Source organism: Rana temporaria, chromosome 1 (assembly GCF_905171775.1).
Source record: "Rana temporaria chromosome 1, aRanTem1.1, whole genome shotgun sequence".
NCBI lineage: Eukaryota > Metazoa > Chordata > Amphibia > Anura > Ranidae > Rana > Rana temporaria.
The window spans coordinates 627784798-627810883 of NC_053489.1; the positions used below are offsets into that span (position 1 = coordinate 627784798).

The following is a 26086-nucleotide window of genomic DNA, read 5'->3' on the forward strand; positions in this document are numbered from 1 at the left end:
TGCGAAACGCTCGTTAACTGCATTACTCGCAATCCGAGGTTCCACTGTACTCTCCTGCTTTGAGACCTCCCACTACTTTCTGATGTGTCTCTAATGCTGGCCATTCAAGGCAGCTGCTTCCCGCCCAACATACTTTGAAGGAGAAATTGAAGGAGCCTGGTGGAAAGATGTTGGCTGAAAAGGGGCCGCATCTAATTGAAGTGAGCACTAATGTGCAAAGTGCATTAGCCCACACCAACCAATCACAAATCAGCTTTCTTTCATCTACAGTGTAGGCTGTTGTAAACTGATTTTTAACTGGTTAACTGATATCTGCACATCATTTATTTTACATATGGATATTAAATAAGGCACTTTGTTTGTCCTTTTTCCCATTTAATAACCCTTATGGAGGATTCTGATAATACTGTGCAGGAGCAAGGTTGATCCTTCGTACATTCAGATCTGTGGCAAAGGTCCGGGCCTTCTGATAAAAGTAGAGGGATTTTTCTCTGTCTACCAGGAAATTATGGTAGATAACAGCAAGCTGGGTGTAAATCTTCAGCTGAGACTTCTTGTTGCCTAAATCCATTGCGGCCGCCAGTGCAAGATGATAGTATCCTGCTGCATCGTATGGATCCTGAAATGCAAGGAGAACATTACATGAAAAGCTGTTTCACCCTACCTACCCTGGGTCACAGCCCCAACCCATGAAAATATCCATGAACTTTCTGGTCCTAATACTTAAGTATGCAGTGAAGTGCAGCAAAGCCATCCTATATTGACTTCAAACATCAAGTTACCATATTTATCGCGGTATAACGCGCTCCCGCGTATACCGCGCACCCCTAAAGTTGCCCCCGAAATTCCTGTAAAAAAAAATGTTATATGATTTTATTACTTACAGTTTTGGTGTCTTCCCAGCATCCATCGTCCGGTCCGGCGTCCGGCTGCGGCCTCGATGGTGTCCTTCCGGCTTCTCCAGCGCACGCCTCACGTCGAGTCCCCGCTTCCCGCGCTCAGTTCGAACGCCTCCGCCGACATATACCGAGTGCAGTACACTCGGGTACATTCGGCAAGGCTCGGCTTAGCTCGCGCTCACGCTCTGTGACGTTTATGCGTGAGCACGAGCGAAGCCGAGCCTGGCCGAATGTACCCGAGTGTACTGCACTCGGTATATGTCGGCGCAGGATTTCAAACTGAGCGTGGGAAGCGGCTATCGGTGTATATCGCGCACCCACGATTTTCCCCTTATTTTAAGGGTAAAATAGTGCGCGATATACGCCGATAAATACGGTATGTGCACATTTTTTTCTTTTTTCAAATTTCAATCTTCTGTTTGCCTAAATACACATTAAAGTACTGTATATACTCAAGTATAAGCCGACCCGAGTATTAGCCGAGGTACCTAATTTTACCCCAAAGAAATGGGAAAACGTATTGACTCGAGTATAAGCCTAGGGTGAGAATGCAGCAGCCACTGTAAGTGGAAAAGAGGGTAAACAATGCCCATTTGCACGCTTCACTGTGCCCATTGCAGCCTCACTGTGCCCAACCTCACTGTGCCCATTGCCATCTCACTGTGCCCAACCTCACTGTGCCCATTGTCATCTCCCTGTGCCCAATCGCCACCTCACTGTGCCCATTGCAGCCTCCCTGTGCCCCAGTCAGTGTACCTGAAATTTTTACAGGCTGCGGGTGTTCATTCATTGTTTAAAAGTCGTGGTCTCCTCCTGGTCCCGTTCCATGATAGGGGTTTCCCAGCAGCCTATCACGGACATCTTCTCATCCTCGGACTCAGTTTCCCAGCAGACACTGTGTTCAGTGTTCCGCCTATCACGGACGTTCTCTTGCCCGATGAAAAGACGTCTGTGATTAGCGGAACACTGAACACAGTGTCTGCTGGGAAACGCCTATCACGGAAGGGACCAGGGGGAAGCCGCGACTTTTAAACAATGGACGCTCGTGGCCCTTCAGGTACACTAACTCGAGTATCAGCCGAGAGGTATATTTTCAGCCCTAAAAAAAGGGCTGAAAAACTTGGCTAATACTCGAGTGTATACATTATATTGAGCTTTGAATCAGAAAATTAAACTGGATTGTGCCAGCCATATGCTATATTCAGGTTCACATTATTAGGTTTGGTTTTGATGTGTTTCCTCCTTACCTTAAGGTGATAGAATATGATATCTCCCAGGATGAGGTAGACCTTCATGTAGTAGATGGCTTCTTCCTCCAGCTCCAGAGGGGAAGAGCAGAGGGACAGGGCCTTCAGGTAGAAATGTTCAGCCAGTTCACACTGATTCAGATGACTATAGATTTTAGCTAGTCTGTGATAAGCTACTCGCTCATTCAGCGGATTCCCTAAAACACAGATTGTTAGTCAGCTGATTAGATTGGAAAAAAACATATATCCGTCATGGTGATGGGATGTAAAATAACAGTTTATCCAAAGAAAGGTAAAAAATTGTTTATAATCCAATGACCCTGAATTTTATTAAAATATGCTGTGATATTTGCTTATTTGCTTAGTGTCAACTAATTTTAACCAGTTAAGCTCCACAGTAATTTTTCAATTTCAGATCATAATGTATTAAAGCGGGGGTTCACCCTAAAAGAATTATATACAATTACATCCAGCATACTTCGGATATGTAAAGTATGCTGGACTTTTTTTCGGGGCACATACCGTTTAAAAGTTATTTTTCATCCGACTTCCGGGTTCTCTCTGCTGCGGGGGAATAGGCGTTCCTAGGCAGCGGTGTAGATGATTGATGTGCTGTTATGGCGCGTCACGCTTTACGAAAATATCCAAGCTGGACTCGGCTCTGTACGGCGCCTGCGCAGTCGGCTCTACACGGCAGGCGCCGTACAGAGCCGAGTCCAGCTCGGATATTTTCGGAAAGCGTGACGCGCCATAACAGCACATCGATCATCTACACCGCTGTCTAGGAATGCCTATTCCCTGCGGCAGAGAGAACCCGAACTGAGTGAAACAGAACTTTTAAACGGTATGTGCCCCGGAAAAAAAAAAGTCCAGCATACGTTACATATCCGAAGTATGCTGGATGTAATGGTAAATAGATGTTTTTTAGGGTGAACCTCCGCTTTAATTGGCATACTAATAACTTTATTATTGGTTATGATACAGATGTGAGGCATTTTGGCAATATTATCTTCCAAAAGTTATTTGTCAGAGTTTGTTTTTAAGAAAGAATAATTAAAATTAGAAAAACAGTTGTGAAAATCTTGTGTGAAAAATATATAAATATCGTGTTACTACACATGAAAAGTGCCAATTCAATCTTTTAAATTTATTCTGTAATTTGTTAAATTTTTATGAAATAATATTTTTGACATGTCACATGAAAAGGTTATTTTCGAATTAAACTAAGAATTAAAAAATAATAATGGGCATGTGTTTTCATGTGTTTTCGTGTGTTTTCATTTACACAAGTAAATTTTCGAATGAACGTTCAATCAGAAATTCCTTCATAAATTCCCAGTACATTCGTTGACTTGACGAATGTCATTTGAAAGTACTTCAAAGTATTTTTGCATTCAACATTAAATTTTGCAATAAATGGATTTTCCCAAAGAAAAACGACATGCTCTATTCGAAATGTATTAGTTTAAGAAGAATTTTCCATCTGATGCCTTTAAATTTTCTCGTTGTTGCAGTCAAAAACAACCCCACAAATGATTAGAAAATATTCCTAAAGTGGAGCTTCTGTAAATTCCACCAGGTGTGGGTGAGCTCTTGCTACAAAGTGCAAGAAAATTGCTATCAACGTTGGAGGAAGTTTTTTGGAAAAGAGATTTTGCAAAAAAACTACCGATAACTCCCAGCAAATTTCTATTGATGGACTTTAATTTTGCTTCAACATGTTAAGTACCATTTCACATAGCTACACAAATGACCAAAACTCGTAATTGTGGAGAAATGTTTTCTAGACAATGCAAACAATTGTTTCAAATCACTAAAATATTTATTGATATCATTTTTAGGTAAGACTTCGTTTTTTTTAAAACTATAAACTACTGTAACCTCCTTTCAATACTGGTCTATAAAACATGGGTCTCACCACCAGAAGTGAACTAATATATTTTGTGTAGTACAGACATGTAATGTCTCTTCTGCAATAAAATACACTTAGGCCTCGTACACACGACCGAGTTTCTCGGCAAAAACCAGCAAGAACCTTGCTGGGAGATATTTTTTTGCCGAGGAAACCGGTCGTGTGTACATTTTTGTCGAGGAAACTGTCGAGAAACTCGACGAGACAAAAAGAGAGCAAGTTCTCTATTTCCTCGACGGGAGTCTCAAATTGGCTCGTCGAGTTCCTCGACGGGCTGGTTTTCGACGAGAAACTCGAAAGTCTGTATGCTAAGAAACCCGCGCTTGCTCAGAATAAAGTATGAGACGGGAGTAAAAGTAGCATTTGTAATGGAGAGAACACATTTTTAAAGCTGTAACAGACTGAAAAGTGCAAATCGTCTCTTACCAAACTTTTATTTAACACGCAAACACATGAGATTAGCAAAAGCAGCCCCAAGAGTTTAGCCAGTGGAATCAAACTTCCCCTGCTATGTATGTCACCGCGTTTGAGAACAAGGAGATTTTGGCTTGACAGTGTGTACGCAAAGCAAGCTTGTCGAGTTCCTCGACAAGCCTAACAAGGAACTCGACGAGGAAAACGATGTGTTTCGCCCGTCGAGTTCCTCGGTCGTGTGTACGAGGCCTTACCTGTCTGTATGGGACCCTACACTGTCCGAATGTAGATGGAGCTGGGCATTTGCAATGGCATTTAAATTTCTGGCACTGTGCTGGAATGAATGACTCCTGCACATGCATGGGAGTGACTTCATCTCGCACCGACCGATCAAGACAGCTAAAGACCGGCATCCAGAAGAAGCTGGTGTGAAGGTGCAGTGAAGGGCCTTGTGGGCGTTAGACTGTTGGGGAATAAGTGAGTATTTCTGACTATTTCTGCTTTAAAGTAAGACCTCGTTAAAACAGTCAGCAGCTGACACTTTTAATAATTCCACCGCACCATCATGCAATGTTGTTTGCAACAATTTAATAGCCACACTGGAAACTTGTATATGAATTTATTGCTACTCTGACAGGGCTATCACAACCATCCCAATTTGACAGCATTCTGCATAGTCAGAGCCTTCTTACCCATGAGGCCAATAATAGATGGATTGTGGAGGCACAGTGGAGGGACGTCATTGAATATTGATTAATAGACACTCTATCCTCAGTGTATGGTCAGCCTTGTGTATTTTCAGGCCCTTGGCTGTTTAGTGTCATTGGTTGTTACAGTGCAGGCAGCCACCTGCATCTTAGCAACCACTGACAACTGTACAGCCCAGGCCGCCAGTATCCTAACAACTAATGATGCTATGTCGCCCTGTCGCCAGCATCCTGGCAACCACCAAAGTAGGTGGGTCCAGCACAGCCCTGAAGATAGTTACTCCAAAAGGTATTTGTCTTATGTAACTCCACTCCTTCATTACGATGTTGCAGTATTTCATTTTGAATTTTATTGCGGGCATAACACCTCAATATAAAGTGCCGTAATTAAGAATCTTAAAGCGGAAGAAAAACCCATCCATAAAACAGTTTCATTTTCGGAACGTGCTGGAAATGTAACACTCCCATTGGTTGTGCTCTCAACCCCAAACTGTCAAACCATCCAATGGCTGGTGTCATAACTGATCACATGTGCAGCATCATGGCAGTTGTAGATTAAACAGAGGCAAAGATGGCAGCTTCCTTGGCTGAAAACGATAGGGGGGGGCAGGCCCGTCGGAACCCGGCAGGCATTTGCCTGGGGCCCCCAAGCTGGCCAGGGGCCCCAGCAACGAGGGCCCTTGCCGCACCGCTGCGTCCTCCTGCAGTTTGGTCGGCCGTGTACCATAACCGCGCGGTACAGGAGAATCAGGTTCCTGTTCCCGGCTGGACTAACAGGAAGTGCACACACGGAGTGTTCACTTCCTCTCAGTCCGACCGGACTGCAGGAGGACGCAGCGATGCGGCAAGGGCCCTCCCTGCTGGGGCCCCTGTGCGGACACCAACATATGCCGGCATGTGCGTGTGAGGCGGGACGAAGGATAGAGGTAAGACAACCCCCCCCGCGCTTCTCAACTCAAAATGTAATTATTTTTTTTTTGCTTGGGGCCCCCAAATGTCTTCGAACGGCCCTGGGGGGGGGGGGTTACTTACACTTTAAAGCGGTGGTTCCCCCTAAAACACATTTCTAACAATAGATTCGTAAGACCCGTTACACTGCGGGTAGGCTGGCTTTTTTTTTTTTTTTCGTACATACCGAGATCTCGGCGTCTTGTCCCTTGGCGGTGGGCGTTCCTATTTGATTGACGTTCCTCGGACGGGCGCATACGTGACGTCACGACTTTCCGACAGAAGCCGAACGTCGCTGCGCAGGCGCCGTATAGAGTCGGCTCTATACGGCGCATGCGCAGCGACGTTCGGCTTCTTTCGGAAAGTCGTGACGTCACATACGCGCCCGTCCGAGGAACGTCAATCAACTAGGAACGCCCACCGACAAGGGACGAGACGGGGAGATCTCGGTATGTACTAAAAAAAAAAAAAAAAAAAGCCAGCCTACCCGCAGTGTAACGGGTCTTACGAATCTATTGTTAGCAATGTGTTTTAGGGGGAACCACCCCTTTAACTAATTTGTCACATATGTTGTAACCCTCTATGAAATTGTTTCAAAAATGTTTGGGATAATACATTTTAAGTACTTTCTTGGAACTAAAAGTTTAAATATGGGTGCATGTTATCTTCACAGTGTACTTGCTCTATTTTGTTAAAGAATACAGGTCAAGTATTTACCTAAATTCACACTCAGTGCTAACGTTGTTTTGGCATAGTCCAGCGCTTCTTCATATTCCTTAATGCTCATCAATAAGCCGGTGAGTTTATTACAGAGCTCAAGTTCAGCTTTCTCATTCCCCGTCTTCACAGCAAGCGGAAGGGCGCGATCCTGAACAAATAGTTAAAAACACATATGGCACAAAGCAAAATATATTTCGAAAAACACAGACCTTTTGTGCAAAATGTAAACTCAGACCCATCATATCTTAATATAAAAAAAAAAAAGCACTGTTAACCACTTTAGTCCCAGAGGATTTGGCTGCCCAATCACCGGGCCATTTTTTGCGATTCGGCACTGCGTCACTTTAACTGACGATTGTCGTGCGACGCGGCAAATTTGGCAAATTTGACTGCCTTTTTTTCCCACAAATAGAGCTTTCTTTATGTGGTATTTGATCACCTCTGCATTTTTTTTTTTAAATGACACTGCGGGGAAGGGGATAACCACTAGGGGGCGAGGAAGAGTCAAGTGTGTCCTAGGAAGTGATTCTAACCGTGAGGGGGCTGGGATACCAGTGACACGACAATGATCACTGCTCCCGATGACAGGGAGCAGTAGATCAGTGTCCTGTCACTAGGCAGAACAGGGAAATGCCTTGTTTACATAGGCATCCCCCTGTTCTGCAGCTCCGTGAAACGATCACGGGACACCAGCGGACATCGAGTCTGCGGGTCCCACGGTCACAGAGTCATACTTCATATTCCCATCGCACACATTCCTTGATGAGCTCTCAAATTAGGGTGCTGCAGCAACAACCAGCTGGAAACTGGTTCAAGTCACAATGTAGATACACCTGTATATGCCAGCACACCATGGAACGACGTGAATAGCGTCCAAACGAATGATTTATTGCATGATCACAACACAGGAGAGTGCAACCTTTCGGAGTCACGTAGGACTCCTTCGTCACATGCTTGGCAAAGGGGTCCTACGTGACTCCGAAACTTTGCACTCTCCTGTGTTGTGATCATGCAATAAATCATCCACTTGGTCGCTATTCACATCGTTCCACAGTCACGGAGCTCACGGCGGGCGTGCGCACGCCCACACGTCGGGCTTTTCAAAGCAATGTATGGGTACGTTGCTTTGCCCAGCCAAGCCATTCTGCTGACATATGGCGGTTGGCAAGTGATTAAATTTTTCAGTCCTTATTTTCAGTCCCAGATCATTAGGTGTTGGGCGGAAAATATGCCAGGACTGTTGTGTTTTAGTGCAGAGGTTCCTGGTGCAGGATGAAGGTGAGTATTTTGCTAAATGCGTGTCCTAGTATTGGAGATTAGTATAGCATTCAGTCAGGTAAGTGTTAGCTTGTTTGGGTTTGGGGTGATAGTTAAAAGTTAAAGCGGAATTCCGGCCACAATTTCACTTTTTAAATATAAATACCCCTGTAATACACAAGCTTAATGTATTCTAGTAAAGTTAGTCTGTAAACTAATGTCCGTTTTGTTAGGTTGTTACAGCATTTAGACACTTTATAAAATAGAAATTGACTGGGGCCATCTTAAGTGTGGGCATCATGAAGCCAGACTGTATGACTTCCTGGATTTCAGCCTTGCAGATCTCGCACATGCTCAGTGCTGCACAAGCAGTGTAATGGGTTTCAGATCAGGTTTCAGCACCTGTACTGTCCAAGTCACATGATTCTTCGAGACTGGGGAGTGCACAGACTCCTGGAAAGTTACACCCACTACATTCCCAGGAGTCTGTGCGGTGTAGGTTAGGAAGCATTAAGCACCTAGGTGCAGGAAGTGGGAAGATTAACTATTCTGCATAGCAACAACACTTTGAAGGCATCTAAAAAAAAAAAAAAATTCTTAAAGGACTAATGACATTTTTTTAAAACTACTGATGTAATGTTATATTTATGGGTGGAACTCCACTTTAAGTAAATGCTTTAGGCGTGGGGTAGAGAGGAACATGGCAACACTTTTGCTTTCACTTCTCAAGCACTACACTGATACTAAATCTGGCCATACACTAGTAGATTTCCGTACAAGCCTTAGTATAAACATTGGGCCAGATCCACGTAGAACGGCGTCATTTTAAGCAGGCATAGCGTATCGTAGTTACGCTATGCCGCCGCTACTTTGACAGGCAAGTGCAGTATTCTCAAAGCAAAGGTGCGGCGGCGTAGCGTAAATAGGCCGGCGTAAGCCCGCCTAATTCAAATATGGAACATGTGGGCGTGTTTTATGGTAATGTATTGTGACCCCACGTAAATGACGCTTTTTACGAACGGCGCATGCACCGTCCGTGAAAGTATCCCAGTGCGCATGATCCAAATTAACCCGCAAAAAGCCAATGCTTTCGATGTGAACGTAAATGACGCACAGCCCTATTCGCGAACGACTTACGCAAACAACGTAATCAACGGAAAATTTGACGCTGGCCCGACGTCCATACTTAACATTGGCTGCGCCTCATATAGCAGGGGTAACTTTACGCCGGAAAAAGCCTTACGTAAACGACGTATCTGTACTGCAACGGCCGGGCGTATGTTCGTGAATAGCCGTATCTAGCTGATTTACATAGTCTAGGCGTAAATCAGCATACACGCCCCTAGCAGCCAGCGTAAATATGCAGTTAAGATACCACGGCGTAGGCGACTTACGCTGGACGTATCTTAGCAAAATTCTGGCGTATCTGATTCTTTGAATCAGGCGCCAAGATACGACGCCTCAGACTCAGAGATACGACGGCGTATCTGGAGATACGCCGTCGTATCTCCTACGTGGATCTGGCCCTCTCAGTATATTTGATGACTTGACAAATGTTCGAAAATACTTCAAAATTTTGTTTGCTTTTAACATTTGATTTCGGAATGAATGGATTTTCCCAAATAAAAACTGCATGCTCTTTGGAATTAGTGTTTGAGAAAAACGTTCTATTCTGGTCCATCAAAATTTATTGTCACGACAGTCGGGGGAAAAAAATTCAATTTGCCCCACTAACTAGTAAAAAAAATATTTTTGGTTATTTTTACAAACAAAACAGCATAACAGTTCCCAGACTCCTGACATCATAACAAAGCCTATCTGAATGTGAGCACAGCCAATGATAAATATTGGGAAAATAGCCGTCAAACTGGGCCCTCTGAGATTCCAACCTCATCACAATTTGCTTTTGACAATATTGTGCATATACTGTATATACACAGTGCAGAGACAAGGGAGTGGTTTCAGGTAGGGGCGCGCAAAACTGCGGCGGCGTAACGTATGACATTTACGTTACGCGGCCGCAAGTTTTACGGGCAAGTGCTTGATTCACAAAGCACTTGCCTGTAAAGTTGCGGCGGCGTAGCGTAAAAGGGGCTGGCGTAAGCGCGCGTAATTCAAATGATCCCGTAGGGGGCGTGGATCATTTAAATTAGGCACGTTCCCGCGCCGAACGTACTGCACATGCGCCGTCCCTAAAATTTCGCGACGTGCATTGCGGTAAATGACGCCGCAAGGACGTCATTGGTTTCGACGTGAACGTAAATGGCGTCCAACGCCATTTACGGACGACTTAAGCAAACGACGTAAAATTTTCAAATCGCGACGTGGGAACGACGTCCATACTTAACATTGGCTGCGCCTTCTAATAGCAAGAGCAGCCTTACGCCGAAAACGACGTACGCAAACGGCGTAAAAAACGACCGCCGGCCGCACGTACGTTTGTGAATCGGCAATTTGCATACTCTACGCTGACAACTACGGGAGCGCCACCTAACGGCCAGCTTCAGAATACACCCTAACATACGACGGCGTAAGAGACTTATGCCAGTCGTATCTTAGGCTACAGTCGGCGTATCGAGCTTTCTGAATACAGAAAGTAGATACGCCGGCGCAACTTAGCAATTACGCGGCGTATCTATGTATACGCCGGCGTAATTGCTCTCTAAATCTACCCCACGGTCATTTAGAGGCCAAATTGTGTGCCCCCCATGATTTATGAGCATTAAAGGTGTTATTTACTAAAAATGGAGAGTGCAAGATCTGGGGCAACTCTTCATAGAAACCAATCAGCTTCCAGGTTGTATTGCCAAAGCTTAATTGAACAAGCAGAAGTTAGAAGCTGATTGGCTACCATGCACAGCCACACCAGATACTGAGTGCACCAGTGTTAGTAAATCTTCCCCTATGCGTCAGGAAAAATCCCCACGTAAAAAAAAAGGAAAAATTGAGCACTAATTTGCATGCTTACCCATTAAGCATACATTCCCCTCCTCCCAGTACAAACCCACCCCCTACCCAGCAAAAATCTTTGCCCCCCCCAGCTTCTTCTCCCCATATGCCCCCAGCACAAACCCCCCTCCCCCCAAAAAAATCTACCCATCCTAGCACAAATCCTCTATCCCTCAAAATCCTCTCCCCCACACTCAAAATCCACCCTCTCAGCACAAATTCCCCTTCTCCCATTCCCCATCCTAGCACAAATCCTCTATCCCTCAAATTTCCCCTCTGAGCACAAATCCTCTCCCCCACACTCAAAATCCACTCTCTCAGCACAAATTTCCCTTCTCCCATTCCCCATCCTAGCACAAATCCCCCCCCCCCATTTCCCTTCCTAGCACAAATCCCTTCCCCCCCTCTAACATATCACCTTTTCTAGCACAAATCTCCCCTCCTAGCACAAATCCTGTTCCCCCTCCCAATACAAATCCCCCCAAATCTCCCCTCCTAGCACAAATCCCTTTCCCCTCCCAATACAAATCCCCCCAAATTACCACTCCTAGCACAAATCCCTTTCCCCTCCCAATACAAATCCCCCCAAATTACCACTCCTAGCACACCTCCACAAATTCCCCCTCTTATCACAAATCCCCTCCCCCCAATCACCTCATGGTACCCCACAGTGCCCAGGGTAACTGTCCCTTCTGCCCACGCTTGTTCAGCCCTGTATATACAGTATATTAATCTTAGCAATAGGTTGCAGCACACTTCAGTTTTTTGATAAAGAAAGGTTCCACATTCATTGCAGCATATATTCATTTTGTTTGCTCCCACCCCCCCTCTCACCAGCTTCACAGCACCACCATTTGACCCTTGAGTATGCACTGGCAGCTCTGCATATACAAGCTTTAAAAACATTTTCAAGAATGTTTACTAGGGAATAAAGTTGAATTCATACTCTACCCGGTAAAAGGTCACTGCCTTGTCTCTGTCACTGGTCCCATTGAAGAATATATCTCCACAAGCTTCATACAGGGCCATTCCTAGCTCTGGGTCTCCAGTACACAGCGCTACATTCTGAGCTACCTGGGAGGAAAACAGTGCCACGTTCAAAAATATGTACATGGATAAAGAAGCCATAAACAGGTTCTCTTTATTTAATCATTAGTCATCCAGAATTGGCAATGTCACGCAAATTTCCATTTTGATAGATTCTAATATGTAAATGTTTCTTATAAGCCACAAGCACACGTTAATGGGGCAGCACAAGACCGAACTATACCTAGAGTAGCATACAGCAATGAACTCCTCTGCAGGCTCTCAGCCAATAATTGTAATAGTTCTTCATATAAATCATACAGCCTCCAATAGCTCATTCAGATTTTAGTCTTCATGATTAGTGTTGAGCAGAATACGCCATATTCGATTTCGCGATATATCACGAATATATAGCCGAATATTCGAGAAATATTCGCTAAATTCGAATATTCGTGATATTTTATCGAAATGAAATGTTTGCGAAATTTCGCTATTGCGAATGCGAAAATAATTGCGAAATTTCGACAACAGCGGTAGGAGCACTCTGATTGGCTCAGAATATTCGTGATATTTTATCGAAATTTCGCAAAATGCGAATGCGATATTTATTGCGGAATTTCGACAACTGCGGTAGGAGCCCTCTGGCTCAGAATATTCGTGATATTTTATCGAAATTTCGCAAAATGCGAATGCGAAATTGATTGCGGAATTTCGACAACTGCGGTAGGAGCCCTCTGATTGGCTCAGAATATTCGTGATATTTTATCGAAATTTCGCAAAATGCAAATGCGATATTTATTGCGGAATTTCGACAACTGCGGTAGGAGCCCTCTGATTGGCTCAGAATATTCGTGATATTTTATTGAAATTGCGCAAAATGCGAATGCGAAATTGATTGCGGAATTTCGACAACTGCGGTAGGAGCACTCTGATTGGCTCTGATGCAAAAGAAGGGCGGAGAAAATAATCGAGCAATATTCCTATTGCCGAATATTCGCATTGCGAATATTCGGCAATATAAAATGATCGCTTCAGCTACTCGGCCCAAGGTCTCTAATCATACCAGCAATGCTTTTAGACATCGATGGAGATCACTAGGATGTGATCTGTTCTAAAAATAAAATTGAAAAAATCTGAATATTCGGAATAGCGAATATTGACCGCGAAATTCGAGATATTCGCGAATATGCCATATTCGAGCCGAATATTCGCAATACGAATATTCGTGAGCAACACTATTCATGATCCATACAGTTACCTGCTGACAGGGGGTCTTGCACAACATAAAACTTGCCATTATTCCTTTATTTATATTTCAGGCCATATGGCCAGATTCAAGTAGGGCGCCGCATCTTTAAGGCGGCGTAGCGTATCGTATTTACGCTGCGCCGCCTTAAGTCAGAGAGGCAAGTACTGTATTCACAAAGTACTTGCCTCCTAACTTGCGGTGGCGTAGCGTAAATGTGGCCGGCGTAAGTGCGCCTAATTCAAATGAGGATGGGGGCGTGTTTTATGTAAATTACTCGTGACCCGACGTGATTGACGTTTTTTACGAACGCCGCATGCGCCGTCCGTGTACATATCCCAGTGTGCATTGCTCCAAAGTACGCCGCAAGGACGTATTGGTTTAGACGTGAACGTAAATTACGTCCAGCCCTATTCACAGACGACTTACGCAAACGACGTAAAATTTTCAAATTTCGACGCGGGAACGACGGTCATACTTAACATTGACTAGGCCAGCTATTTGATGGAATAACTTTACGCCGGAAAACGCCTTACGTAAACGGCGTATCTTTACTGCGACGGGCGTACGTACGTTCGTGAATTGGCGTATCTAGGGATTTACATATTCTACGCCGAACTCAACGGAAGCGCCACCTAGCGGCCAGCCTAAATATTGCACCCTAAGATACGACGGCGCAGGCTGTCGTATCTTAGATAGGTTTAAGTGTATCTGAGTTTGAGAATACACTTAAACTTACGACGGCGCAGATTCAGAGTCTACTGATATGCCGGCATAAATCGTTCTGAATCCAGCTAAGAGTCCTTAGGCTGGGACAGCTGCTGGCAAGAATCACTAGATTCTCCCCAGTGGTTCTAAACTCAGCCTGTGTGCAACCAGCAACAGTCAGCAGAGGTTGTCAGACTTGTACTCTTTGCAAATCACTGGCACCACCACTTCTCATTGTAGCTGCTCATCTGAGTGGTAACATGTGAATCATATCGATCCTGGACGCAACCAGTATATGTTCAAGGTCAGCTTAATGCCAGGTGCTGGTCACAACTTATCTGCCAGTCTGTTGTGGCCATAGCATAGAGCTGTGGTCTCCAAACTGTGGCCTTGTGTTTGCTTCTATCTGGCCCTTGGGGTACTATTCCTCCCACTGACACCAATGATGGGACACTATTCCTCCCACTGACACAAATGATGGGGCACTATTCCTCCCACTGACACCAATGATGGGGCACTATTCCTCCCACTGACACCAATGATGGCACACTATTACTTCCACTGACACCAATGATGGGGCACTATTCCTCCCACTGACACCAATGATGGCACACTATTACTTCCACTGACACCAATAATAGGGCACTATTCCTCCCACTGACACCAATGATGGCACACTATTCCTTCGCCTGATACCAACAATGGGGTACTATTCTTCCCACCAATGCCAATGATGGGGCATTGTTTACTCCCAAGGGGCATTTTCTACCTACACAGGCCACTGAAGGACAGTAAAATGGCCCTTTGTTTAGAAGGTTTGGAGGCCCCTGGCATAGAGTGTTGCTGCATCCATAGGAGGAGTTTAGCCACCTCTGAAAGCAACAAACTGTCCTCACGCATGTTGTCGTGTGAATGTAGCCTAATTGTAGCAGATGGCAAGAGCAAGGAACTACAGGAAACATATTCCCTGTGAGATGTAAGAAGCCAATGGGTGTGTTAATCTTTCACCATCCACTCATAACTGAAGCTACAGATTTGATTGGACTCAGACTTTATTATATAGTTACATAGTTAGTAAGGTTGAATAAAGACAATAGTTCATCCAGTTCAACCTGTGTGTGTTCATGTAGATAATCCTTTCCCATATCCCTGTATATTGGGTTCACTAAGATGCACATCCAAGACCCTTTTAAAACTCTCAACTCTGCTATAAGATACAATTCAGAATTTAGGCACCCTCTGTGACAAAAGTTGTATTTTTGGTGAAATACTCTCTAAGGCCTCGTACAGACGACCGGACAGTCCGCTGAAAACGGTCCGCCGGACCGTTTTCAGTGGACATGTCCGGCCGGAGATTTCTGTATGATGGTTGTACACACCATCATACAGAAATCCGCGCGTACACGATACGCGGAGATGAGGCCGCGCCGTCGCCGCGACAATGACGCGGCGAATTGCGCGGCCGTGGAAGTTCAATGCTTCCACGCATGCGTCAAAGTGATTCGACGCATGCGAGGGATGGCGGCGGCTCGGACATGTACGGTGAGTCTGTACAGATGACCGAACATGTCCGAAGGACAGGATATCAGCGGACATGTTTCTTAGCATGCTAAGAAACATTTGTCCGCTGCAAAACGGTCGGCTGGACAAATGTCCGCTGGAAACCTGTCCGGTCGGCCGTACACACGACCGAACATGTCTGCTGAAACTGGTCCGCGGACCAGTTTCAGCAGACATGTTCGGTCGTGTGTACGGGGCCTAAGGGTTAATTTATTCTTAAGGGATACAGATACTGCAGCTTTTATCATCAAAACACTGAGTGCACCAGCTGATTATAATGAACCAGTCCCTACAATTCAGAATTACCCGTCACAGGAAACGGTCAAACAGCAAGCTATTCTTTCCAAGCAGATACAGGTATACAGGTAGAAATCTGCAATAATGTTTTTTAAAATTGATCACCCTGCGGGAATTTTTTTCCTCAACTAAACTAAAGTGGAGTTACTCTTAATGCGATCCACACTGGATACTTTTTCAGAGGACAACACAAGTGTAAATGAGGCCTTATTGGAAAATTTATAAAAGATTGATAAATGTACTGTATATCAAAATATTATTTAAAATAGACACTTTGCAGCTCGCTCTTAAAGGATTAAGAATTTGAAGACATGTGCCAATATTTGCACTTAGCCCCCACCCCATTTGTTATATCAGTGTAAGTTTGTGTACCTGAATATACAGATCCACCAGCTCATTCTGACCCAGAATATAATAAATCTTCCCAGCCATTAGCCATGCATAGGCTTCCTTCTCTTTGGCTTGAAGGTCAATAAAAATACCCAGACACCTTTTGGTGTATTCCAGGGCCGACCTGCAGGCTCTAAAACAAGCAACATGTCTGAATTTAGTATTGGAATATAGCATACAACAACCTTACAGTAGATCTAATTCTAACTGGACAACATTTAGGGTATTAAAGCACCATGTGTCATAAATAATTGCAATGTGTCATAAACAATTAACATGTTTTGTTTTCCATAAAGACCACGTCTGAGCTTCCTGTACTGTCCACCAGGGGTTCATCTGACAGAGTGAAGACACAGGATAACAACTGGTTGACAGTTAATGGCAGGATCTTCTGGTATTTTTTCAATGAAATATGTCTATTTAAAAAAAAAAAACTTTAAAATGATATTAACATATTGTGATTGGGTTGAGATCTGCTTTAACAACGCTGAGCATTTTACTTTAAATCAGGGGTCGCCAAACTACAACCTGCGAGCCACATCCAAACCACTATGAGATTTTATCTGGCCTGCAGCTAGGGTGAATGGTATATCCTCAGACATTATGCACAGACTGAGAATTCAGATCAGTTGGTCTTCGCTTCTGATGTGGACCCCAATGTATTGGGGAACTCTGATATGGACCCTGGTGTAGGCGGAGCTCTGAAGTGATAGGGAGGCTTCTGATGGGGAAGGGGTGACTTTGATGCGAAGGGGGACTCTGAAGTGATGGGGAGGCTCCTGATGGGAAAGGGGTGACTCTGATGTGAAGGGGGCCTCTGACGTGATGGGGAGGCTTCTGATTTGAAAGGAGGGACATCTGAGGTGACAGAGAGGCTTCTGATTTGAAAAAGGGTGACTTCTAGTGTGATGGTGACGCTTCCAATATGAAAGGGGGGACTTCTGGTGTGATGGTAAGGCTTCTGATTTGAAGGGGTAGGGGGGTTTCTGATGTGATGGCTTCTGATTTGAAGGGGGTGACTTCAAGTGTGATGGTGAGGCTTCTGATTCCAGAGGGAGGGGACTTCTGATGTGATGGGGAGGCTTCTGGTGTAGGTGGAGCTCTGCAGTGATGGGGAGGCTTCTGATGTCAAAGGGGTGACTCTAATGTGAAGGGGGCCTCTGTTGTGATGGGGAGGCTTATAATTTGAAAGGGTGAGTTCTAGTGTGATGGTGAGGCTACTGATTTCAATTGGGGGGGCTTCTGAAGGGGGTGACTTATTTTTTTCATATTTAAGCTTTATTTAATTTTTTCATGTACAACGTATCATCCTTAGTATACGTATAGTCTGCATATATATCAAACTCACCCAGTCCATCCCCCCTAGATATGTGCATTTTGTTTCGTTCCGAATTCTAATTCGGACAATTTTTTCGGAAATTCGTATGCATCCGAATTTCCGAATTACAAAATTAACGAATTTGAACAAATTCGAAAAAACGCGAACTAAATTCGAATCGAATTCGAAAACAAATTCGAAACGAATTTGAAAAAATAGAAATTGATTTTCTATTGGTTTATAAATAGAATATAAAACAATAAAGCAATAGAATCAAAAATAATAGAATAGAAGTTAATAGAATGTAATAAAATAGAACATGACAGTCTTCCGAAATTCGAATAGTATAAATTTGAATTCTAGAATAGATTAGAAAATAATTAAAATTTATGGAAACTAAAATATAAAAGAATAGAAAAACAATAGAACAGAAAAGAATCAATTATAATATATATTATATTTTATTCTATTCTCTTGTTTTTCTTTTCTATTCCATTCTAATCGTTTCTATTCTAAGTCGATCAAATTTGAAAAATTTTATTAGATTAGAAAAAATCTACTGCATTTGAAAAAATTCTACCACATTTGAAAAAAATCTACTAAAGTAGAAAAAACTACCACATCCAAATTTTTATTACATATAACCATTTTCCAAAATTAGAATTTCATATAGAATGAAATCGAATTGGAATAGAAAAGATTAGAATAGAATATATTATATTTTTTTTCTATTCTGTTCTATTGTTTTTCTATGCTTTTCTTTTCTATCATTTTCTATTCTATTCTAATCTTTTCTATTGAAATTTGATTTCATTCTATACAAAAGTCGAATTTCAGAAGATGCTATATATAAATAAATATATATAAAATATAAAAATATATATATATATATATATAGTTATATAAAATATTTTTTTTCTGTTTTGTGCTATTGTTTTTCTATACTATTCTTTTCTAGTATTTTCGATTCTATATTAATCTTTTCTATTCAAATTCGATTTCATTCTATACAAATTTCAAATTTCAGGAAATGGTTATATATAGTTTCGTTTAAATGTGGTAGCATTATTTCGAATTTGATCATTTTTTTCGAATTCGGTAGATTTGTTTTCGAATGCGTTAGAATTATTTTGAATGCGGTAGAGTTTTTTCGAATGCGAAATGAATCCCGAAAACGAATGTAATGAATGCAACAAACTTAACTAAACAGATTTAATTAAATAACGATTCGAAACGAAGCGAAACAAATTTTTTCATCCTGCACATGTCTAGTCCCCCCCCCCACGATCTGTTCTCTGCAGTCTTTCTTATTTCAATCACCGATATCCTCCGACTTCATTCCCTCCACAAACTTCCCAGACAATTTAATGGCCAACCATCTTTCCCGAACCCCTCTGTATCTTTCAGCCTGTCCCTCCTCTCTGCTGCCTAGATATTCTATCTTACAAGTATAGTCTACTCTTTCGAGCCACTCTTTTATACTTGGCTTTTCTTTATGTAGCCATTTTTTTGTTATTAGACCCTTTGCGGTGTTCAGTAGGGGTGGAATTAACGTTTTCTTATATTGTTTATTTGTGTCGTTTGTACCATGATGGAACAGACAGGTTCAATGGTTATTTAATATTCTCTCCCCGATTATCTCTTCTATATATTCTAGAATTTTCTGTCAATATTCTTTTTTTTATGGGAAGTCCCACCAGATATGGATTATTGTACCGATTTGTTTGCACTCCCTGTGGGGATTTATCTTGTTGAAATTTGTGAATCTTTTCTGGTGTCAGGTACCACCGTACCAAATACTTATAATCTGCTTCAATAGTATTTATATCTGTTACAAAATGATGTACTGCTCCAATTATTTGTGTTTCCTCCAGTTTTATACCCATTTCTTGCTCCCATTTTTCTATACAGGGTAATAGCCCTTGTCCTTCTAGTTTTGTTAGGGTGTCATATACCCCATTTTTTTTCTATATATATATATATATATATATATATATATACCCCATGTTTTAACAGTGTTTTTATATTGCAGAGTTTTTCTAATGGATTTACCGGTAACTCCTTACCGTCCCTGATTGGATGGGGTATTGTACTCACAAAGTGCTTTAGCTGTAGGTATTCCCACTCACTGATCTTCTGCCACCCATTTCCATTTTCTAGTTCCTGTCTTGTCCTTATCCTGCCCTGGGAAATGACATCTTTTAATTGTGTGTTTCCCATTTGAGTTCCTAAGAGTCTCCCTTTCCCAGGGATAAAAAAATATGTTGCCGTAAGTGACATTAAGGGTGAATTATATTTCCAATTTCCCTGACGATGTATTGTGTCCCATATTTTAAATACATTCTTAGTTAAGTCATGTGTATCTGTGCCCAGTGTTCTAAATTTCCGTGGTATCCAAATATTTTTTTGTAATAGTGTCGTGCTTAGAGAGTCTTCCATCTTCACCCACCTCTTTTTACTGTGTACGTTTTCCAATTCCACCAACCGTGCTATTATATGTATCTTTTTATATCTGGTGCTGCTAATCCCCCATATTTTTTATTTCTACTAAGAAGTGCAACATTTTAGTGTTGCCATATGTATTTTAATATCATTGATTTTATTGCTCTAAAAAAACTTTGTGGAATTGCTATCAGCAACATTTGGAACTTGTATATTATTTTTGGTAGGATCACCATTTTTAACATACAGTATTTATCCTGCCTATGCAAGGCGGGGGTCTTATGGAGATCTTGATCTCTGTTTTGATTTTATTGAGTGATGGGATGTAGTTTTCCTGATATAGTTTCTCTAAGGTGGGTGTCAATTTAATTCCTACGTATGTTAGTTCCTTTCTTGCCCACGTAAATAAGAATACCCTTTGTAGTGCTTGTTCTTTTTTTATCTTTTATTATTTTTTTATTTTTTATCTATTCCTATGTTCAATATTTCAGTTTTTATTGGGTTAATCTTGAAAATCATGAGTTCCCCATATTTTTTTAATTCTCTCATCAAGGTGGGCAATGTCAGCAGGGGGTGACTTCTAGTGTGATGGTGAGGCTTCTGGTTTCATAGCGGTCGGGGGATTCTGATGCGATGGGGAGGATTCTGATTTGAAAGGAGGGACCTCTGATGTAATGGGGAGGCTTCTGATTTCATAGCGGTCGGGGGGGGGGGACTTCTGATGCGATGGGGAGGATTCTGATTTGAAAGGGAGGGGACTTCTGATGTGAAGAGGGGGCCTTCTGATTTGAAGGTGGTGACTTCTAATATGATGAGGAGGCTTTTGATGTGAAGAGGGGGGACGACTTCTGATGTGATGGGGAGCAGGGGCGGACTGGGCCAGGTGGAAAAGTGGAGATTGCCCCCCAGGCCGCTCACATTATATTAAAAACGTCCGCGGTGCTGTTTTTTTTTTGCTAATACTCGGCAGCGGCGGCCGCCGATTGGCTGGCTGGCTGCTGTCGCGCTGCATTGTGGGAGTTGTAGGAAGGTCATGTGGCACGTCAGGGGAGGGTCAGGGCACGAGCGCCGTACATCTCTGTGACTCGTGGGCTGGCTGCAGAGAAGAGTCAGTGAGACAGAGAGAGAGACTGCACTGAACTGATCCCTCCATCCCACGCTGCAGCTGTGATCCAACGATGTGTCCTGTGAGGCCCTGTACAGACGAGGGGATATCCGATGAAAACGGTCCGCTGGACCGTTTCCATCGGACATTTCTCCTCCGGATTTTGATCTGATGGCTGTACACACCATCAGATCAAAATCCCCGCGGAAAACATCCGCGGTGACGTAGCTGCGCCGTCGCTGCGACGATGACACAGCGACGTGCGCGACCCTGGAAGGTATAGATTTCTTAGCATGCTAAGAAATTTTTATCCGCTGGAAATCCGTCGGCTGGACAAATGTCCGCTGGAAAATGTCCACTCGGGCCTACACACGACCGGATCTATCTGCTGGAACTGATCCGCGGATAAATCCTAGCGGACAGATCCGGTCGTGTGTACGGGGCCTTACAGGGATGTTAGCTGCACCTGTCACAGGGCTGAGAGTGTTCTGTTCTTACAGAGCACAGCCCTCACCCTCCTCTCCACCAATGGGAAACTATCAGTTCAGCCTTCTCCCGCCCCTCTCTCCCTGTGCCCGTCCACACTCGATGCAGCCCGTGTGCTGTGAAGGGAATGTGCGGGCAGTCGCAAATCACAATGTCACAACATGAAGATGCGGACAGCCAATGAGCCTCCTGCTGGGAGTGGGACTGTGCAAGTAAGTGAGCTGTGACCAGACTCTCCCCTTCTCCCTCACCCTATCATTCAACCTCTTGCCTGCCAGGCAATGTCACAATTTCCAGCTTTCAGTGCTCTCATACTGAGCCCTGGTTCACATTGGAGTGATTTAGCATGTGATTTGACATGTCAAATCGCATGCCAAATCGGCAGCACATGCCAGCAATGGCACCATCCAAATCTGTGCGACGCTGCATTTGTGGAGTCACATTGATTACCAAAAGTAGTTTCTGTACTACTTTTGGTGACTTCAGGGTGCAATTTCCATTGACATCTGTGCAGAAACCCGCACAGATGTCTCTGAAATCACCCCACAAAGTTGGGACTGACATGCGGGAATGAGATTGTGCGATTTCCCACAGTCAGTGTGAACCTAGGCTCTGAATGACAATTGCACGATCATGCAACACTGTACCCATATTACATTTCTGTCCATTTTTTCACACAAATGGAGTCTTCCCTTTGGGCACCGATAGGTGGCACTATTGGGCAGCATTAATGAGCACCACTGATAGGTGGCACTGATGGCCTTTGATAGGTGGCACTGATGGCCTCTGATAGGCGGCACTGATGGCCTCTGATAGACAGCACTTGTGGGCAGCACTGATGGGCACTGATAGGTGGCACTATTGGGCAGCAATAATAGGTGGTACTATTGGGCAGCAGTGGTGGCCTCCGATAGGCGGCACTGATGGCCTTCGATAGGCAGCACATATGGGCAACACTGATGGGTGGCACTATTGGGCAGCACTGATGGGCACTGATATGCTGCACTGATAGGCAGCACTGATTGGCCCTGATAGGCAGCACTAATGGGTACTGATAGGCAGCACTGATAGGTGGTGGAACAGATGGGTGGCACAAATGGGCACTGATGGGTGGCAATGATGAGCATTATTGGGTGGCATTGATACCTGTAGGGGACACTGATGGGTGGCAATGATGGACAGCACTGAAAGGCAGCACTGACTGGTGTCACTAATGGGCACAGACTGGCGTCACTTGCTGGGCACTGCTAGGGCTGCACTGTAAAGTGCCCTAATTATCTGTACAGTCTCCCCTGTGAGGAGATGCCGCTGATTGGCTATCCTCACACGCTGTCATTTACATGTTATTTGTTGTTATTGGACACAGCCAATTACATTGGTAAAGAGCCGCGTCATCGGCTCTTTACCAAGACTGGGATCATGTCTTGCATCATAACATCAATATCCATTATAAAACCAGGTGGGCATTGATGGTTAGCTGATTCGGTAGTACAATGGGCCACTCAACTGGACTTGCCCCCCAGGCTTAAGGCTGCCAGCCCTCCCCTGATGGGGAGGCTTCTGATTTGAAGGTGGTGATGTCTAATACGATGAGGAGGCTTCTGATGTGAAAGGGGGGACTTCTGATGTGATGAGGAGGCTTCTGATGTGAAAGGGGGGACTTCTGATGTGAGGAGGAGGCTTCTGATGTGAAAGGGGGGGACTTCTGATGTGATGAGGAGGCTTCTGATGTGAAAGGGGGGGACTTCTGATGTGATGAGGAGGCTTCTGATGTGAAAGGGGGGACTTCTGATGTGATGAGGAGGCTTCTGATGTGAAGGGGGGGGGACTTCTGATGTGATGAGGAGGCTTCTGATCTGAAGGGGGTGACTTCTGATGTGATGAGGAGGCTTCTGATCTGAAGGGGGTGACTTCTGGTGTGATGGTGAGGCTTCTGATCTGAAGGGGGTGACTTCTGGTGTGATGGTGAGGCTTCTGATCTGAAGGGGGTGACTTCTGATGTGATGAGGAGGCTTCTGATCTGAAGGGGGTGACTTCTGGTGTGATGGTGAGGCTTCTGATCTGAAGGGGGTGACTTCTGATGTGATGGTGAGGCTTCTGATCTGAAGGGGGTGACTTCTGGTGTGATGGTGAGGCTTCTGATCTGAAGGGGGTGACTTCTGGTGTGATGGTGAGGCTTCTGATCTGAAGGGGGTGACTTCTGGTGTGATGGTGAGGCTTCTGATCTGAAGGGGGTGACTTCTGGTGTGATGGTGAGGCTTCTGATCTGAAGGGGGTGACTTGTGGTGTGATGGTGAGGCTTCTGATCTGAAGGGAGTGACTTCTAAGGGTATGAGGAGGCTTCTGATCTAAAGGGGGTGACTTCTGGTGTGATGGTGAGGCTTCTGATCTGAAGGGAGTGACATCTGGTGTGATGGTGAGGCTTCCGATGTAAAAGCCCCTGGCAGCCATCATTCAGACTGGGTTCACACTTGTGTCAACACAGAGATCGCATGTGCTTTGGACCGGCACTGCGGTGCCGATCACATTCCATGTCTGCGCAATGCGAGATCAGCCATACAGTATGGCTGAACTCGCATTGAATTTGCAGAAAAATAGTGCAGGGACTTTTTTTTCCCCGCACTGGAATCAGATCTCATAGGTGTTCTTACCCATGCAATCTGATTCCTGTGGGAGTTCACAGTTCGCACTGCAAACTGTAAACCGATCTGCGTGTTCCATTAACATTGTATTGACACCTTTATTTTGTGTCATAACAGTGATCAGAACAGTTCTAGAAGGTGCTTTGGAATGGTCAGATCCAATCATTCAGTGGCCAGCTTAAGTGGATATATCATTGTCACTGGTACTATGATACGGTTTAAAAGGTTATAAAGAAAATAAAAATACATTTTTGGAACCTATTCCCAGACCATATATCATAATAATAAAAAGCACACTTTTCAATTCTGATCTCACCTTTCAGTACCTAGAGATAAGTACAGTTTACTGATGGTTTCAATCACTTGGCCTTCCAATACTTTGTCTGCCATTTTCCTGGCTAAGGACAATTGGTATTCATTGTAAATGATGCACTGAGCCTCATTAACCATATATGTGCTGTAGAACTGACACAGAAGCTGGACGGCATGGAGCTGACCTGTCCAAAGGGAAACAGAAAACAATGACACTTGCTCTCATATATTTTGAACAATGGAATGACCATTATTAAATACATTTGGGGATTTACCATATTTATCTAACATAAATCTGTCCAAGTCTCAGTGATCTAGACAAATTTGTAAGAGGTCATGTAGTCAGGGGCAGGGTACTCAGGGTTTTGTATCTTTTAGCAATCATGCTGCAATCAGCACCAGTGAATAATAGTGTTCCTATATACAGGCTGCATCCTCTGCCAGGACAAGGCCATCCAGCGCCCAGGGAAAAGATGCCAAACTCCAGCCCCCCCCCCTTTACCTTAGGGTTAGGGTCAAGGAGCACACATTCCTGCAATAAAACCTGACTGCATCCCTTTTATTACCACCACTAATGATGTTTTTATCCTGGTGAAGTTTTAAGCCAATACTAATATAGATGCAAATATGCCATCAATGCTCAATTTGTAGCAGACAATAAGCAAAAAGGTATAGAAACGTATCACCGATTGTGAAGGTGATCTATCATTAAAAAGCATAGATTTGCTCTCTTGTAGGGAACATCTAGAAACATAAATCATTCGACCACCCACGATGCGGCATCGATGCTACGACTTGCATTAATCAATTTTATGATGGCGTCACCTGAGCGCTGCTATATGCCCTTTGAGTCTGAAAGAAGCCGACGGAAGTTGTGGGCGTCAGCCACGCCTCTTTTCCCACCCCCCCTCCCGCTGATGCAGCTGAAGGAGCCGTGAACGTTAGCCGTGCCTCTTTTCCCGCCCCCCGCTGATGCAGCCGAAGAAGCCGTGGGTGTTAGCCGCGCCTCCTTTCCCGCCCCCCCGCTGACGGCATTCCCAGCCGCCCGTCACCATGTAAGAGACACGTGGAGCGAGTGTCCCCCAATTTCCGACAAGTGATGACCCGGTCCCGACTCCCCAGAGCCTTCCTCCTTGGCTCAGCTCACACTGTGCACACTCCACAGGCTGCTGTGGGAGACCCGAGACGGCTGAGGACTGCAGGCAGCAGAACACTGACAGGAGTCAGAGACCAGCAGAGATTTCATCATCATCATCAATTAATGGCACACTGGCGGCAATTGATGGCACACTGGCAGCAATTTATGGCACACTGGCGGCAATTAGTGGCACAGTGGTGGAAATTTATAGCACACTGGCAGCAATTGATGGCACACTGGCAGCAATTGATGGCACAGTGGCGGCAATTGATGGCACACTGACAGCAATTGATGGCACACTGGCAGCAATTGATGGCACACTGGCAGCCATTGATGGCACACTGGCGGCAATTGATGGCACAC

General features: G+C 44.2%; 1 protein-coding gene across 2 annotated transcripts in view; it reads right to left on the minus strand.

Annotated features, from left to right (window-relative positions):
• Positions 1-371: 371 nt before the first annotated feature.
• SH3TC1 (SH3 domain and tetratricopeptide repeats 1) overlaps positions 372-26086 on the minus strand; it is a 117470-nt gene continuing 91755 nt past the window's right edge. Inside the window, exons 13-18 of one of the 2 annotated variants that reach the window (XM_040335368.1) lie at positions 24590-24770; positions 16263-16413; positions 12005-12127; positions 6845-6995; positions 2147-2343; positions 372-619 (exon numbers count right to left, since the gene is read on the minus strand). In XM_040335368.1, coding sequence (XP_040191302.1) covers positions 386-619; positions 2147-2343; positions 6845-6995; positions 12005-12127; positions 16263-16413; positions 24590-24770 — 1037 coding nt within the window. In that variant the 3' untranslated portion in view covers positions 372-385. Of the gene's footprint in view, positions 620-2146; positions 2344-6844; positions 6996-12004; positions 12128-16262; positions 16414-24589; positions 24771-26086 lie in introns of those variants that run through there. The other variant, XM_040335369.1, reaches the window with a different exon arrangement.